General features: G+C 48.5%; 1 protein-coding gene across 3 annotated transcripts in view; it reads right to left on the bottom strand.

Moving 5' to 3' along the window:
• Cpt1a (carnitine palmitoyltransferase 1A) overlaps positions 1 to 12936 on the bottom strand; it is a 59767-nt gene that overhangs the window by 18335 nt on the left and 28496 nt on the right. For all 3 annotated transcript variants that reach the window (XM_021151271.1, XM_021151273.1, XM_029472727.1), the window contains exons 4-9: positions 10950 to 11121; positions 9145 to 9246; positions 5236 to 5373; positions 2766 to 2843; positions 1365 to 1472; positions 765 to 852 (exon numbers count right to left, since the gene is read on the bottom strand). In XM_021151271.1, coding sequence (XP_021006930.1) covers positions 765 to 852; positions 1365 to 1472; positions 2766 to 2843; positions 5236 to 5373; positions 9145 to 9246; positions 10950 to 11121 — 686 coding nt within the window. The remainder of the gene's footprint in view (positions 1 to 764; positions 853 to 1364; positions 1473 to 2765; positions 2844 to 5235; positions 5374 to 9144; positions 9247 to 10949; positions 11122 to 12936) is intronic.

Genomic DNA, 12936 nt, shown 5'->3' with positions numbered 1-12936 from the left:
CCCTAAGTGGTTTTGCTCACGTTATTTGTCACCATGTTTAAAAGTGACCAATGCTGTACACTTGACCCCAGCAGGCCTGCATGGCACCATCTGGCATCCGTTCTCCCTCCCTCCATCCTTTTCCAAGGATATCCTAGGTTAGAAGCAGATGAGATGACCACCCAGCCCAGGCCAGGCTGCCAGCAGCAGCAGCTGGGCCTCAATCCAGCTGCTCAGGCACATTGGTTCTCAAGGGTGTCTTACAGCAAACCCTGCATGGGCCAGAACAAGATGCCCAAGGAGTCATGTGGGAATATTTCAGCAGGTCTGAGGAAAATGCCCAACGAAAGAAACTCTCAACTGAAGAAATACTAAAATCTGGAAATGGGCCTGTTGTCCAGGCCTAGTGGACAAAGGAAATTCAGGCCAGAGCTGAACTTTGGTTCAGTTGGATTGTCTAATATATATGAAGCCAAGAGTTCCAATCACAGCAACATATACTCTGGGCATGATGACACATGCCTAGAATCCACTGGGAGGCAAAAGGGTCATCCTTAACTGCATATTATTTTAGGCCAGTCTGGAACATGTGAGATCCTGTTTCCAAACCACCCCCAATGACAAAAGCCAAAGCGATTCCAAGAGGAGGAACAATCAGAGATAGGCGCTCTTGGGACAGACCCTGTAGACCACTCTGTTCCCAACGTTCCCCAACTATTCCTTGTTCTGAGCAGCAAAATGGCAAATGCTGGCTCCCAGCGGAGACCCCGGTAAGCACTACCTACCTGTCTCCTCCCCAGGGATTCGGGAAGTATTGAAGAGTCGCTCCCACTGAGCAGAGCAGAGGGGAATTGTAGATCCCAGAAGACGAATCTGTAATAAAAATGTGTTTTAAACCAACAGGCAAAATCCCAGAGGAAAGCTTTGCAATGAGCTGATTAAAATCCGGTTTGTTTCCTGTGCACACTGCCCAGTCTGACTACATCGCTCAGCATCCCCTAGGGTAGCACCTGGGGGACTCGCTGAGCAGGGCCAGGCTACTGAAGTTCCTTCCAGATAAACACGTAAGCCACCTGAAGTTATGAAGAAACCGTTCTCCTGAGGAGTTTACCCGTGTATCAATACATGTGGGGGTCAGAGGACAGCTTGCAGGAGCTGGTTCTCTCAGCCTACCATGTGGATCCCCGGAATTGAACACCCAGGCCTAGACAAGTCCCTAGCTGCACCTGGGCCTCACTGATTAGGAAGCCCCAGCTCTGTCTGACTCTGGCTCCCCAGTGCTGCGATTACAACCGTAATGAACACTCTTCTCAAAGCAAGCACTTTATTCATCAGGCCGCCTCTCTAGCCTCCCAAGAGATAATTTTAAAGGCAAGTTAACATACAGGTTTGAGTTCCTCACGGTCTACCGTGCGACGATACAGCAGTATGGCGTGGATGGTGTTGCCAGCTCTCGCTGCCTGAATATGGGTTGGGGTGACGTAGAGCATCTCCTGTGAGGATGAGACAGAAAAGAGGGCTCATCGGGGTGACACAGCGGTCTGTATACATGGTGTGTGTGGGTGTGTGAGTGCTCCCTGACAGCTGTGCTAAGTTACAGCCGCCTTTTGTATTTGTTTTAGGTGGGCTTTTGGCTTTTGTTGAGAGCAGGTTATGTAGCTTTCAGGCAATTCTCCTACCCCAGGTTCCTGAGTGCTAGGATTAAAGCTATGTGTCACTATGCCTGACTTTACAACTTTGGATACTTTTGTTACTGCTTTAGGTCCATTTGTTTTTCTAGCAAATTGGATATGTTTTTTTCTCTGTGTATGTGTGTGATTGTGTGGGGTTAAGTGTATATGTGTGTGCAGGTACCCCGAGAGGCCAGAAGAGGGCATCAGATCTCCTGCAACTGGAGTTACAGATGGTTCTGAACCACTTGAGATGTGTACTGGAAACCGAACTCAGGTCCTCTGGAAGAGCAGTAAGGGCTCGTAAACTGCTAAACCATCCTTCGAGCGCCAGACTTACTTTTTTTTTTGGTTTTTTGAGACAGGGTTTCTCTCTGTAGCCCTGGATGTCCTGGAACTCACTCTGTAGACCAGGCTGGCCTCGAACTCAGAAATCTGCCTGCTGAGCCGGGCGTGGTGGCGCACACCTTTAATCCCAGCACTCGGGAGGCAGAGGCAGGCAGATTTCTGAGTTCGNCAGCCTGGTCTACAAAGTGAGTTCCAGGACAGCCAGGGCTATACAGAGAAACCCTGTCTTGAAAAACCAAAAAAAAAAAAAAAAAAAAAAAGAAATCTGCCTGCCTCTGCCTCCTGAGTACTGGGATTAAAGGTGTGCACCACCACGCCCGGCTCAGACTTACTTTTTTGAGAGAGTATCTCTTACAATTTCGGAGGGCCTTGAACTACCTATGTAGCCAAGGATAACCCTGAACTAATCCCTCTGTCTCCACCTCCCCAGTGCTTGCCTGGCAGGCATGAGACACCACAAGCCCTAATTTTGTTATTGCTCTATTATAACGCCAGCTTCCTGCTATTCTACCACAGGTTCAAGCCCAGCCTGCACTTAGCAAGTGTTGTTTGCCACGAACGTGCTTTGCAATGAAAATGTATTTGCACTGTTGGGTGGGGGGCAGGGGCCCATTAAGACACGGGGGGGTCTAACACATGGGCCCCAGGTGGGCTCTTCACAGCAACATGAAGACTTGGACAAAAGAAGCAGGAGCAAGAGGAGCTTTCCCAGGCCACCCAGCAGGACAAACCCATCTTGGCTGCAGTGGGAATGGAAGACCGACTCACCATGGCATAGTAGTTGCTGTTAACCATGATCGGCCCTCGGCCCCGCAGGTAGATGTATTCCTCCCACCAGTCACTCACCTATGGTACAAACACAAGTCAGCGTGCTGAGCAGTCATGTCCAGATGTATGCAAATCTTCCTGGAAAATTCCAGTTTATGACAGGCTCCAAAACAAAGCTGCCTCAAGCAGACAGGCCATAAGGAATTGAGAGACACACTGGCCTTAAAGGGAGACCTGGCTAGACTATAGAGCATCATTTCATATTGCATTTAAATAAATAAATAGTCGGGCTGGGTTTTAGCTCAACTGTTGGGATGCATAAAACTAGGCACAGAACTATATAGCAGTGCACACATGGGCAGGGGGATCAGGAATTCAAGGTTATAGCAAGTTCAAGACTGCTATGTAGCAAGTTTAAGGCTAGCCTGGGGGCCACATTTCCAAAAACCCTTAACTGCCAAAGTGCTGTGCCGAACGCTTGTCTGATATTCACCAGACCTTCAGTCCCAGTCCCATCCCCAGCACTGCAGGAAAAAAACACCCAGATCTCCCCAAAGATCGATCTTCTTCCTGATGCCTGGGTACATCTCAGCCACAGAACTAAGCCTGAGGCCAGCATATGCTGTCTCGATTCTCCAGAGTGACCATGGCAATGCAGCCACCCAGGGGCTGCCGATCTACAACCCGTGATGATTTGAGCATCGTGCAGGAGCGCACACCTGAGAAAAGGCTTGCACGAGAGTCTAAATGCACAGCAGGCCAGCTGCTTAGGATTACACCCAGACCTGATGACCCAGGTGCTGTGGCCTCCTGCCCTGCTGGGCACAGTGCCTGGGTCTGGCGCCATCTGCTGACTCTTGTTTCTTTTTGTCTATTTTCTCTGTTCATTTTTGTCTACTTATTATTTGTGTTTTAAAAATTTTTCTTTTTTGAGGGGCCAGGGGTCAGGGTTTCTCTGTGTAGCCCTGGCTTTGAACTCAGAGACCCACCTGCCTCTCTCTGCCTTCCCAGTGCTGGGACTAAAGGTGTGCACTAAGATGTCTTTCATGTGTGTGTTTTGTCTGCATATAAAGTATGTGCGCCATGTGTGTGCATGGTACCTATAGAGGTCAGAAAAGGATGTTGGATTCCCTGGCACTGGAGTTATAGATAGTTGTGAGCCACCTTGTGAGTGCTGGGAATCAAATCCAGGTTTTCAGCCAGAATGACAAATGCTCTTAACTGCTGAGCCTTCTCTCCAGCTCCTGGTTTTATTTTTAAAGCAGGGTCCATGCAGTCCAGGCTCACCTTAAACTCTATAGAAGCACAGACAATCTTGAACTTTGATCTTCCTGCCTCTATCTCTCAAGCCCTTGGGATACATGCGTGTGGCATAGAACAGGTGTGGTGTTGGGGACTGGACCCAGGGCATTTTGCACCAGAGGCAGGGACTCCAACTGAGCTTCCTTCCCAGCTCTTGAGACTTCTTTTTGATAGACTACAGAGCTGGCTCCATGTGTGCTGCTCTTACAGAGGACCCTAGTTTGGCTCCCAGCACCCATGTTGGGCAGCACACAATCACCTGCAACTGTTAGGAGATACAATGCCCTCTAGTTTCCATGTCATCTGCATTCGTGTAATACATATAAACTCACCTAGGCAAATATATACATGTATAAGTAAATAATTTTTTAAATTTAAGAGTTTTTCTTGAGATAGGGTCTGGTCTCCCTGTGTGACCCTGGTTACTTTGAGCCCACAGTTCTCCTACCTCTGACTTCTGAGTGCTGGGACTATAGGCATGTGCCTATATTGCCTATAGGCATGTGTCTGGCTCCCATAGGTTATTTTTTTTTTTTTTTTTTTTGGTTTTTGGTTTTTCAAGACAGGGCTTCTCTATATAGCCCTGGCTGTCCTGGAACTCACTTTGTAGACCAGGCTGGCCTTGAACTCAGAAATCCGCCTGCCTCTGCCTCCCGAGTGCTGGGATTAAAGGCGTGCGCCACCAAGCCGGGCCCATAGGTTATTTTCAATTCCTTCCCTTCCATCAAGTTATTCATGACACCTGAATTCCCCTTCTTGGCTTCATATCCTGCAGTGTGCCCACTTGCCCCTCCCAACACCACACGCAGATGCTTAGCTGGCTCCCAGCAGACAGCTGCCACTGTCAACAGCATCTGAACTCTGACCAGAGCACTCAGAAGTGATACTCTTGGATGGAAAAGATGCCGCAAAGGGAGGTGGGGTGGCTGGGCCACCACAGGAAAGAACAGCCTGTGGCATGCCAGGTCGGGACTACAGGGTCCAAAGCAGCTCCCTGCCCTGAGCAGGGTGCAAAGGCTGCTAAGGAGCTTGCAGGAGGGAAGAAATGCTAGCAATTCTGAGCACAGGTCTCAGGGGAAAGTATGGCTGCCCTCAGCCAGAGCTAGAACTCTGTGAGCCCTGGTACCCAAGTAAGAACTTTCACACCACTACGTGCAGAAGTACTTACATAATTTGTGGCCCACCAGGATTTTAGCTTCAAATACCACTGCAATTTGGGTCCAAGGTTGACAGCAAAATCCTGGGCCAGTGCTGTCATGCGTTGGAAGTCTCCCTCCTTCATCAGTGGCCTTACAGACTCCAGGTACTAGAGAGAGAAACACGGGCAGAGTTAAACACCCTTCTCCAAGCTGTGCATCACTTCAAAGGCCTCAGAAAAGTAAACAGTGTAGAAAAGGTTAGAAAAGCTTCCCTAAGTCAGTCTGTCCTCTCTGCTTTCACACAGGCAGATAGGTCGGACAAGACAGTCCCCTGCAGGGCTAAGCAGCGCTGCAGGTGGATGATAATTAAGGTCACGGCTTCCTGATGGAGGTACCAAGACACCTAGCCATTGCTTCAGTGATGACCTGGGTTGGTGTGGTGAGATGGGTGGGAACCCTGACAGCCCAGTGAGGCCAGGCAGGTGCTCAACAAGGCAGTCATGACACAGGCCATGTTTAGAGTCTAGATCCTCAGCTCACACAGACTGGCAGACACACACCTTGAACAGGCTTGGGGGTAAAACATACAGGAACATCTCACACGCAATCTTCTTTTTTCCTAAAGATTTATGCATGTGAGTGCTCTACCTTCATGCACACCTGCATGCCAAAAGAGGGCATCAGATCCCATTACAGATGGTTGTGAGTCACCATGTGGTTGCTGGAAATTGAATTCAGGACCTCTGGAAGAGTAACTGCTGAGCCATCTCTCTAGCCCCCTTTTTTGGACTCAAACTCACAATATAACTGAGGCTGGTCTTGAACTCCTGATTCTCCTCCTACCTCCTACCTCCTCCTCCACCACGCCTGGCTAAGTGTGGTTCTATCTGAGGATTCTGAAAGCTCCCACCTACACTGAGTGAGTTCCAGGAAGCAGAACTGCCGCCAAGCCTGATTGGTCAGGAAACAAAGTTTGAGCAGGGTGTGGTGGACAATACCTATAATCCCAGCACTTAGGAAGTGAGGTAGCAGAAATCAATGAGGGTTCAAGTCCAGCCTGGTCTACATGGAAAATTCCAGGCCAACAGAGGCTACATAGGGTCGGCTTTGCACAATGAAGGGTCAGAGCCAGCTGCAACTGTCTGGCTAGCTCCAAGTGCAACTTGTGTACTGATAAAACAAAGGTTGCACTCTCCAGGGCTAAGCTGGCAGATCACTTGCCTAGCATACACAAGGCCCTGGATTCTATCCCCAGCACTGCATAAAACCGAGTGTAATAGGCCAGCCTGTGACCCAGCACTCAGGTGGCAGATACAGAAGAACCTGAGGCTCTAGGTCGTTCTCAGCTATATAGGGAATCTAGGAAGTTCAAAACCAGTCTGGGCAATGTGAGATCCTGTTTTAAGAAGAAGAGTGGGGCAGGTAGGTGGCTGCACCACCTCCAAGCCGAGACTGGGAGTCTCGTTTGTGCCCCAATCTGGGAGATGAGAGATGGAAAGGAACTTGTCAAGGGCAATAAGGACTAAATCCCTAAGCCAGGATCCAACCCCTGAAGCCAAGGTGTTTTTGATTTACAGTTCTGAGGAGAGGGCAGAAGTCATAACAATATGGGTGCCCTCCAGCATAGGAAGCTGGAAAGAACTCAGGTGCTGCCATTTTACAGCAGATCAGGATCATGACAGAGCCAGCCTCTGCTACTTACTCTGTGATGTGATGGACTCTGCTATCAACAAGAGGCGCCAAGTACCCAGATAAAAACCATGCATAGATATTCCCAGCTTCCCTGCTTACAACACAACCCATATTCACACCATCAGATGGACAGATAACTGGTCTACCTACACTGAGTGTTATCAGCCACAAAAAGGGAAGAAGCATAGCCTTGTTAAGAAAGGGATGAAGCCAGGGCTGTACAGAGAAACCCTGTCTCGAAAAACCAAAAAAAAAAAAAAAGACAGGGATGAAGCTTGAAATCATCCTGCCTGGGAAGCTGAGACAGGAGGATTACAAGTCTGAGGCTAGCCTCGGTTAAGATTCTGATTCAAAGAGAAATAAATGCTAGGAGGGGGAACCCCTCACAAAAGTCACAGATTACATAATCCCGTTCCTACCATATTCCCTCACGAGGCAGAACTAAAACAAGTGGAACAGAAGCTGGCAGGCCTGTGGCAGGGAGCATGGGAGGTTTGTGGCTTTTGCCCGAGGCTATAAAAAAGCTTGACGACAATCCAGGGTGGATACAACTCCTCGACACCCTAGAGCAGAGAGATGCACTGCTGGGCGTACACTTGGAAACAGTTAAAATGATTCTGTGTATGTGCACACGTGCCCGAGAGCCAGAGCGAAAAGATGCACCTATGTGTGGTGGCACTCAGGAGTCAGCCTGACACATGCTATCCACCTCCCTGGAAGCAGCCTGAAGTTCACCAGTCAGGCTAGGCTCACTGGGCAGTGAGCCACAGGCATCCCCCTGCCTCCACTCCCCAGTACTGGGATTACCAGTGTATGCCAAAAATCTGTCGCTATCATGTATGGGTGCTGACAAATCAAATGCAGAATGCAGGCTCTCATGCTTGCCAGCAAACGTTTTACCGACTGAGCTATCTCCTTAACCATTTTCTTCCTTCTGTTTTTTTGTTTTTTGTTTTTTTTGGAAAGTGTTTCACTGTGTAGCACTGGCTGGTTTGAACTCACAAGAGATCTGCCTTCCTTTGCCTTTTGGGTGCTAAGATTAAAAGATTAAAAGGTGGCTAGTGCCACCATGCCCAGCCTTTAAAAAAAATAATAAATGTGGTCTTTGTATGTATTTTCCAGTTTAAAATAATGGATACAAACTCAAATACTGAACTCTGCACATTAATCAAGGGCACTATACAGTCCTAAACTGCATCTCAGTAACACCATTAAAAAGTAATCATGCAGCCAGTCGGTGGTGGTGCACACCTTTAATCCCAGCATTTGGGAGGCAGAGGCAGGCAGATTTCTGAGTTCCAGGCCAGCCTGGTCTACAAAGTGAGTTCCAGGACAGTCAGGGCTATACAGAGAAACCCTGTCTCAAAACACACAAACAAACAAACAAACAAACAAACAAGAATCATGCCCCAATAGGTGGGACACAGCACTTTAAACACTGCAGATGCAATAATGCTCTAGAGAAAACAGTATCAAGCCATGGATAGTGAAACTCGTCTACCATCAGGAGGCTATGGCAAGAGATCAGGAGTTCAAGGTCATGGGGCTGAGGGATGGATGGTAGGGAAGAGCACTGGCTACTCTTGCAGAGGACACAGGCTCTGTCGCTAACATTCACTTGGAGGCTCACAATCATCTGTAACCCCAGTCCCAGGGACTCCAACACCCTCTTCCGGCCTCCTCAGGCACTGCGAGCATATGGTGTACATACATACACAAAGTCAAACACTCCTACATATAAAGCAAAAGGTGAGTAAATCTTAAAATGTTCACCAGAAGTGGTCGCGCATGCCTTTAATACCAGTGCTTAGGAGGCAGAGGCAGGAGGATCTCTGGGAGTTCTAGGTCAGCCCAGTGTACAAAGTCAGTCCAGGACAGTCAAGGCTACATGGAGAAACCCTGTCTAGAAAAAGAAAACAAAACAAAAGCCCTAACAAGTAAACAAAAAAAGGTTCAAGGCCAGTGTGTGCTAACTAGAAAGACCTTGTATCCAAAAAAAAAAAAAAAAAAAAATATATCTATCTATCTATCAAAGGGCTGTGGATGTAGCTCACTGGTAGAACACTTGTCTAGCTAGTGCAAGGACTCTGTGGGGTGGGAGTTGGGGGAACATTATTATAATAACCCTACAGGAGAGACTGCAGAGCAATAACAAAGATTAAGAACTTTAATTTACAGTCACAATTAGGCAGAAACATGGATCCCAAGGACACTGGCATCTCAGCAGGAGTGTGGATCATACCTACCCTGCTCACGGTATCTTTGACAGCTGGGACAGGCAGGCGCGGCAGAGACGTCTGGAAGCTGTACAACATGGGCTTTCGACCCGAGAAGACCTTGACCATAGCCTGGAGACACAAGTTACGTTTTCAAAGACGAGGCTGTGTTAAAGAACCAAAGCCAGGGTTCAACTGCGTGTGACTTGCTGAGTGTTTTATGACAGAGCCATCCCTGGTCTACACCATCAGGCTCCGGTCCCACCGAGAGCTCAGCTGAAAAGAGAAGTCTTCTGGTGTGGCTGCCTACTGTCTTTCCCGACTAAGAACCCTGGATCTGACAGCGAGCGATTCTGCAGGTGGGCTGTCTGCCTCCTCCTGGAAGGTCCTTGGTTTGAGGCTGGTGCCCGCTCTGCACATAGGGAGTAGGATCAGCTGAGGTGCCTGACCTCAAGCCATCCCCAGGGGCAGCAGTGTGTCCCTGCCCATCAGGTCAAGCAGCCTAGAGAGTGAGCTCCCCCCACAGCCTGTACAAAGATTTTGCAGGCCAGCTATGGAAGGCAGCTGCCTCCTGCTGGCAGGAGCTAGGGCATCTCTAAGGGTTCAAGGTGCAGTCAGTGATTTTCATTCACGATGCTCAGGAAGTACTGGGACTCAGCTCAACAGCAGCCACAAGGGCCATCCTTAGAGGACACTGTTTAAGCCTGTTGGTTAAGTTTTGCTACTCTAGACATTAAAAAACTCATATATAAGGTGGAAGCTGGTTTGTGAAAGATGGAGGCCGGGAGTGCGTGGTGGGCAGCAAGGGGACCTTGAAGACGTTCACAAGTGTGGGCAATGCGGGCACACTGGCCTGCAAGTCAAGGCCAAGCTGACCTACTCCTCCCATGCACAAAGGAGGAGCTCCAGTGAGAAGCCTTTGAAAGGCAATGTTACCAGAACCAGAGTCACCAAAATCCTTTACAAACCTTGGGTGCAGAAAATGACTTTTTCTTTATAAAAATCAGAAGCCAAGAGGGGTGACAATATGTGGGTGGGTGGGGGATATGTGACAGCCACACAAAGGCGTGTGTGGGAAGGAAAGGCTGAGGTCTGAGTGCCAAAGAGGGAGGTCCCAGGAGTGATCAGCCATCCTCCTCCCCCTTCTCCAGAGAACTATAAAAGAAGCTCGTTGGGGCTTTGGATGCCCTTCAGTGGGCAGACGGCTCATCTGGGTAAGCCAGGCATGAAGCTCTGGGTTTGGTCACTGGCATCTCATAAAAATCAGGCATGGTGGTGCAGGAGAACCAGAAACTCAAGGTCATCCTTGGCTAGAGACAGTGTATGGCCAGCCAGGGTGACATGAGCCCTCATCTCAAAAACCAAAACTAAACAACAACAAAAGCCTTCACAACCAGTTATAATTTAACAAACACGCATGCATATGGCATAACCCTCTCCCTTAAACATGGTGCCTTGGCCTTAAGGTCATGGAGAAATAGAGAACACTGACGGGTTAGGGTAAATCATGTGATCTGACCAACTCAGAAAACCATCTGGTGTCTGCCTGCAAAGTGGCCCCCAAGGCTACAAAGACGTCCTGGGTGGTACTTATGCTCAATATCCAGCCTGAACCACAGGCCACACAGAGATGAACAGAGAGATGGCAGAACTCCCAGAAATCATTAGCAAAAGCAGCCCTGGCTCCATCCATGCAAGTGTCATGAGCCATAGCTCTCCCATAGCCAGAGGCTGGGGACAGGTTACACACCAAGGAACAGAGGAGGAAAGGTCTAAGGAGGCAAGGATCCTGCTCTGACTCGGAGTGGGTCCCCTGGCGGGTGACGGGCGGTTACCATCCAGATCCTGGTGCTGCGGCTCATTTTGCCGTGCTCTGCAAACATCCAGCCATGGTAGGAGAGCAGCACCTTCAGCGAGTAGCGCATAGTCATGATGATCGCCACCCAGAGCCCCGTGCCGAAGAGGACGCCACTAACGATGTTCTTCGTCTGGCTTGACATGCGGCCACTGTGAGGATGGAGCAGACAAGGAGCTAAGATGTCAGCATGGAAGGTGGTAATGGCAGCTACCAGAAAGTAGGCTGACCAAGCACCCTCCCAGCGACAGGAGTGAGCAGGCTGCAGAAGAAGCCTGAGGGACCCCAGTTCTCCAAGCGCCCTGGCAGTCTCTATTCCTCTCAAAATGGGCCAGCCTTGGCTGGGTGCAGCAGAGTAGCCTGTCTCTGGAGGCCCAAGGAAGAATCAAGAGGCCAGCCAGCAACCTGAGCAGTCTTGAACAACACAAAGTTTTTCCAGTCTCTGGAGGAGAGACTCCTGTGGGGCAGAGAGCTGCTCATGATGGCAACTGCTCCCAGTGGGTGGGGCCTGCCAACTGCTGCTCAAAGGGATCCTGGCCTGTTTTCTTCAGATTATAATGCTTTGCCAGTCTTTCAAACATACCTTGCTTGTATTTGCTGGGTTTTGCTGTGCTGTGCCCAGGGGTAAACTATGGGCTTCATGCTTTCTAGGCAGGGGCTCAACCCCTGAGTTATATCCCCAGTCCTCAGATATAACCTTAGATGCTGTCTTTATTTATAAGAAACTCAAATGTCCTAGCAAGCTGGAGGCAGAGGCAGATAGACCTCTGTGAGTTCAAGACTACCATGGTCTACATAATAAGACCTTGTCTCAAACACAAAAACAGAACAAAACAAAGCCAAAAAATCCCCACATAAATAAAAATAAACAAATCTTTAAAAAAAACTTAAAAGACTTTTAAGTAGTTAAAAATCAAAGTCATCGACTATGAAAGAAAACTCAAAACAAAGTGCTGCTATTTTGAGGGGTTATTTCAGTTGTTTTAGAAATGGAAAAATAGTGTCAAAATTTAAAATTAGCCCTTCCCCTTCATGGCTCAGGGGACATCATGGAAGAAGGGGTGGAAAGGGTGCAGCCAGATGTGAACACAACATGGCTGCTGCAGACAAGACTCACTGAAAAGTGGATCAAGCCAGCTGGCCCGACCAGGGATCCTCCAGCAGGGGATGCTAAGGGAACTCAGTGGGTTTTAACAAAAGGTTTGAGTGGAGAGTTGGGATGGGTTAAATCAAGATATCCTGCTGACATGTATGGAATGTCAAGGACCAAATGAAAGACAGTCTACTAAAAACCAAGAGTCAAGTCTGGCTCAGAGGTTAAGCGCACTGGCTGTTCTTCCAGATATCCTGAGTTCAATTCCCAGCAACCACATGGTGGCTGATCTATAATGAGATTTGGTGCCCCCTTCTGGCCTGCAGGCATATACATACATACATACATACACACACACACACATACATAATATATGCATAATATGAGGCTGTAGAGACGGCTCAGAGGTTAAGAGCACTGACTGCTCTTCCAGAGGTCCTGAGTTTGATTCCCAGCAACCACATGGTGGCTCACAACCATCTGTAAAGGAATCTGATGCTCTCTTCAGGTGTGTCTGAGGACAGCTATAGCGTACTAAAATAAATAAATAAATCTTAAAAACATATATGCATAATATGTAACTAATACATAATACATAAAAATAAATAAATCTAAAAGCAAAACATAACAAAACTAAGAGGTCCCAGTGATCAGAATAGTAGCATATCTAACCTTCAGAGTTCTGATATTGGAAAACATTAACATCATGTGAGAGACAAGTTTCTTCCACGGTAAAAGACCGATGCTCGCCGGGCGTGGTGGCGCACGCCTTTAGTCCCAGCACTCGGGAGGCAGAGGCAGGCGGATTTCTGAGTTCGAGGCCAGCCTGGTCTACAAAGTGAGTGCCAGGACAGCCAGAGCTACACAGAGAAAC

Source organism: Mus caroli, chromosome 19, assembly GCF_900094665.2.
Source record: "Mus caroli chromosome 19, CAROLI_EIJ_v1.1, whole genome shotgun sequence".
NCBI classification, from domain to species: domain Eukaryota; kingdom Metazoa; phylum Chordata; class Mammalia; order Rodentia; family Muridae; genus Mus; species Mus caroli.
This window is presented reverse-complemented; position numbering and strand designations above follow the sequence as displayed.